The 2,998-nt window shown below is 35.4% G+C and overlaps 1 protein-coding gene across 1 annotated transcript in view; it reads right to left on the bottom strand.

Moving 5' to 3' along the window:
* Positions 1-1,735: 1,735 nt before the first annotated feature.
* The window catches only part of LOC125043602, a 4,151-nt gene continuing 2,888 nt past the window's right edge, over positions 1,736-2,998 (bottom strand). Inside the window, exons 2-3 of the mRNA XM_047639833.1 lie at positions 2,670-2,859; positions 1,736-2,204 (exon numbers count right to left, since the gene is read on the bottom strand). Coding sequence (XP_047495789.1) covers positions 2,041-2,204; positions 2,670-2,859 — 354 coding nt within the window. The 3' untranslated portion in view covers positions 1,736-2,040. The remainder of the gene's footprint in view (positions 2,205-2,669; positions 2,860-2,998) is intronic.

The raw sequence follows: 2,998 nt of genomic DNA on the forward strand, positions 1-2,998 counted from the left end.
AATACCTCTGTAATTGCCACAGTCCTTTTGGTCCCCTTTCCCTTTCCAGATAGGGATGACCAAGCCCCTTTTCCAGCCAGGAGGAATGGTACCAGTCTCCCAAACGGCAGACAGGACTGCATGCAAACCACTGATCATGGCTTCTCCATCCGCCTTCAATAACTCCGCAGGAATCCCACAGACACCAGCATCCTTTCCGCTCTTCAGCCTAGAGACCGCCCTTCTCACCTCTTCGATGGAAGGTGGTGACTCACTGATTGGTGGATCAGATGTACGTTATTGGTAATGTAATGTGATGTACTCTGTTTCTATATTTTACGAAACTTAGTAAAGGAAATTTTCTGTTAGGAGTGTTTAAATAATTTCAATATATTAAAATCATATTTATTATAGTAACATTTTTAACATAATCACAAATGATACACACGCCACACAAACACACACACACATATATTTACACACATTATATATATATATATATATGTGTGTGTGTGTGTGTGTGTGTGTGTGTGTGTGTGTTAACATGTAACACACTGATAAATGATATATAGTGTATGCGTGATTGTGTGCATACATGTAAATATTAACATACAATTATGCATTCATTTATTTCACCATCTAGTATAAAATAACTGGTTACATTATTTCTCCGAGTCATGATGTAATGTTACACAATTAATCAACATATTTTAATACGGCGACGTATTCCTTTTAACTCTAGTGCAATATAAGAGTCTTGGTAAAAAGCCAAGCCATTTACCAATTCACCATTTATTGAAATTTAAACATTGATGCATGACTGACTTTCAGCTCTATATTTGTCAATAGCAAAACTATCAATGTCCAAAACTACATTATTTCTCGATTAATAAAAGAATGGAATATCATACGACAAGAAAGATGGCTATGGGCAAAGCAAACAATTAATAACCAGAAATGTAAAAGTAAATTTTACACTCCATAATTAAGTGGTTTGGTCACTGCCTGACATGCATGCACTTAAGCCATGTTGTGGTCCCTTGAATGTAGTTAACCTTATAACATTCCTACAAACTACTTTTTTTCATTAACTTGAGATATATCCGTTACAATACTATCATGCAAAATTTACTGATCAAGTTGTTTATTTATATAGTTACAAATAATCTTCGTATTTCTAACTATATCCTACGATAACACTCCAACATTCATAATTTCTACCTCCTTATTATTATCTCTTGCTCGTGATCATCTTTATTTCTGAATTGGGTACTTTTCTGTGTCGTACCAAGATATCTTTACACAGGTATGGACACTCCTCCATCTTGATGATAATCCTAATTGGCAACTTCCCACCTAATAAGCCCTGCCTTATCACCATTATCCATTGCAAATATTCAATATATATCTTCATTTCTTCCCTCTTAGTTTCGTTTGTGATATATATTTTTTTTAACATTCTTATTACTGAATCCTTTTCTAAGAAAATGCACTGAAATAACACTTACCATAAAATATCGATAAAGTGTTAGCGCCAAATAATGGGGCAGAGGCAATGACGTCACTTCTCGTATGTTTAGCCAATGAGAGCTCTGCTGTGAGATATCAGATATAAGTAGATACATTAATATTTGTATAATATACTCGATATTGTTATACTTTCCAGAAATAAAACCAAAATTTCCCTCTTATATTTATGGAAACTAAATGTTCTTTATCATTAACAACCGTCAGAATACTCTTGGAAAAGTCTATGGAAGTGGAGATACCTGGTTATTTGTACCTTGGGTCTCCCTTTTCTCACATGACCAGTTTCCCTTAGATTCTTGTTTTGGTTTCGTCATCTGCGCCCCAACTGATTTTGTGATATTTTCGTTTAGCATTAGTTTTAATGCTTCCTCGCTCTCCAGGGTGTTGGTGACTCTGTGTTTGATCCTGAATAGTTAAATACTGTTAAAAGAATTCTGGTAGTTACGAAAAGGCAGTGAACTTAACATGCATCACCTATATCGCCACGGAAATTGATCGCTTCGTGTCGCTGCGGCCGTAGTCAGTTTAGATTTATGATTCAAGGGACGTTTTTTTTTTTCGGCCAAAACTGTCAAGAGAATATTCAGGATCCTCGACGAACGACCTCCGTGCCTCAGGTCGTATCCTTAGGCCACATATCAAGGAAGTGTGATTTGCAGACGGTGAAGAAGCGCTGGGTTGTTGATGTTGCTCATCTGCAATGAAGGGAAAGGAAGAAGTTTGGAATGGGAAGATTAACTAATTCATCTGATAATCTATTTACTATCTATTTGAGGAAAGAGACAAGATCTTTATTTAGCATTTTCCCTTTATTGTATCACTATCAACATTTCATGTTCTGAACCTCTCTTTCTCTCGATATAAAAATACATATATATACACATATACATGTATATATATATATATAAATGTGTGTGCGTGTGCATACACACACATATACATACATACATACATACATACATACATACATACATACATACATACATACATATATACATACATGCATACAAATATACATATATATATACATATATACATACACACACAGAGATGTATATATATACATATATATATGCATATATATATAAATATATATGCATATATATATATATATATATATATAAATACATTCATATATATACACATATACACTGCTTTACCTGTCGTCAAGTCCCCAAAGCCAGTAGTTGCGAGAGGGATGAAGGCATAATAGATTTCTGTTAAGTTCGACCAGCCTCTAATGACCGCGGAAATTGCATTCGAAATCAAGATGAACACAAACACGATGGCGATGTAGGTGAAGGTAGAGAGAGCGAAGGACGTGTTGGCTTGCTGCTTCTTTGCGCCCATCTGGAATGGAATGGTGAAAGTAAGTACCAATAAGGAACGAAAAAATGGTACAGAGACAGGCACGAGTAGACGTATCACTATATATAACAGGTCTTCCCGTGCAGACCTATTATGCAGGTCTACCGAGAGAGATGACGTC

This window comes from Penaeus chinensis, chromosome 34 (assembly GCF_019202785.1).
Source record: "Penaeus chinensis breed Huanghai No. 1 chromosome 34, ASM1920278v2, whole genome shotgun sequence".
In the NCBI taxonomy this organism is placed as follows: domain Eukaryota; kingdom Metazoa; phylum Arthropoda; class Malacostraca; order Decapoda; family Penaeidae; genus Penaeus; species Penaeus chinensis.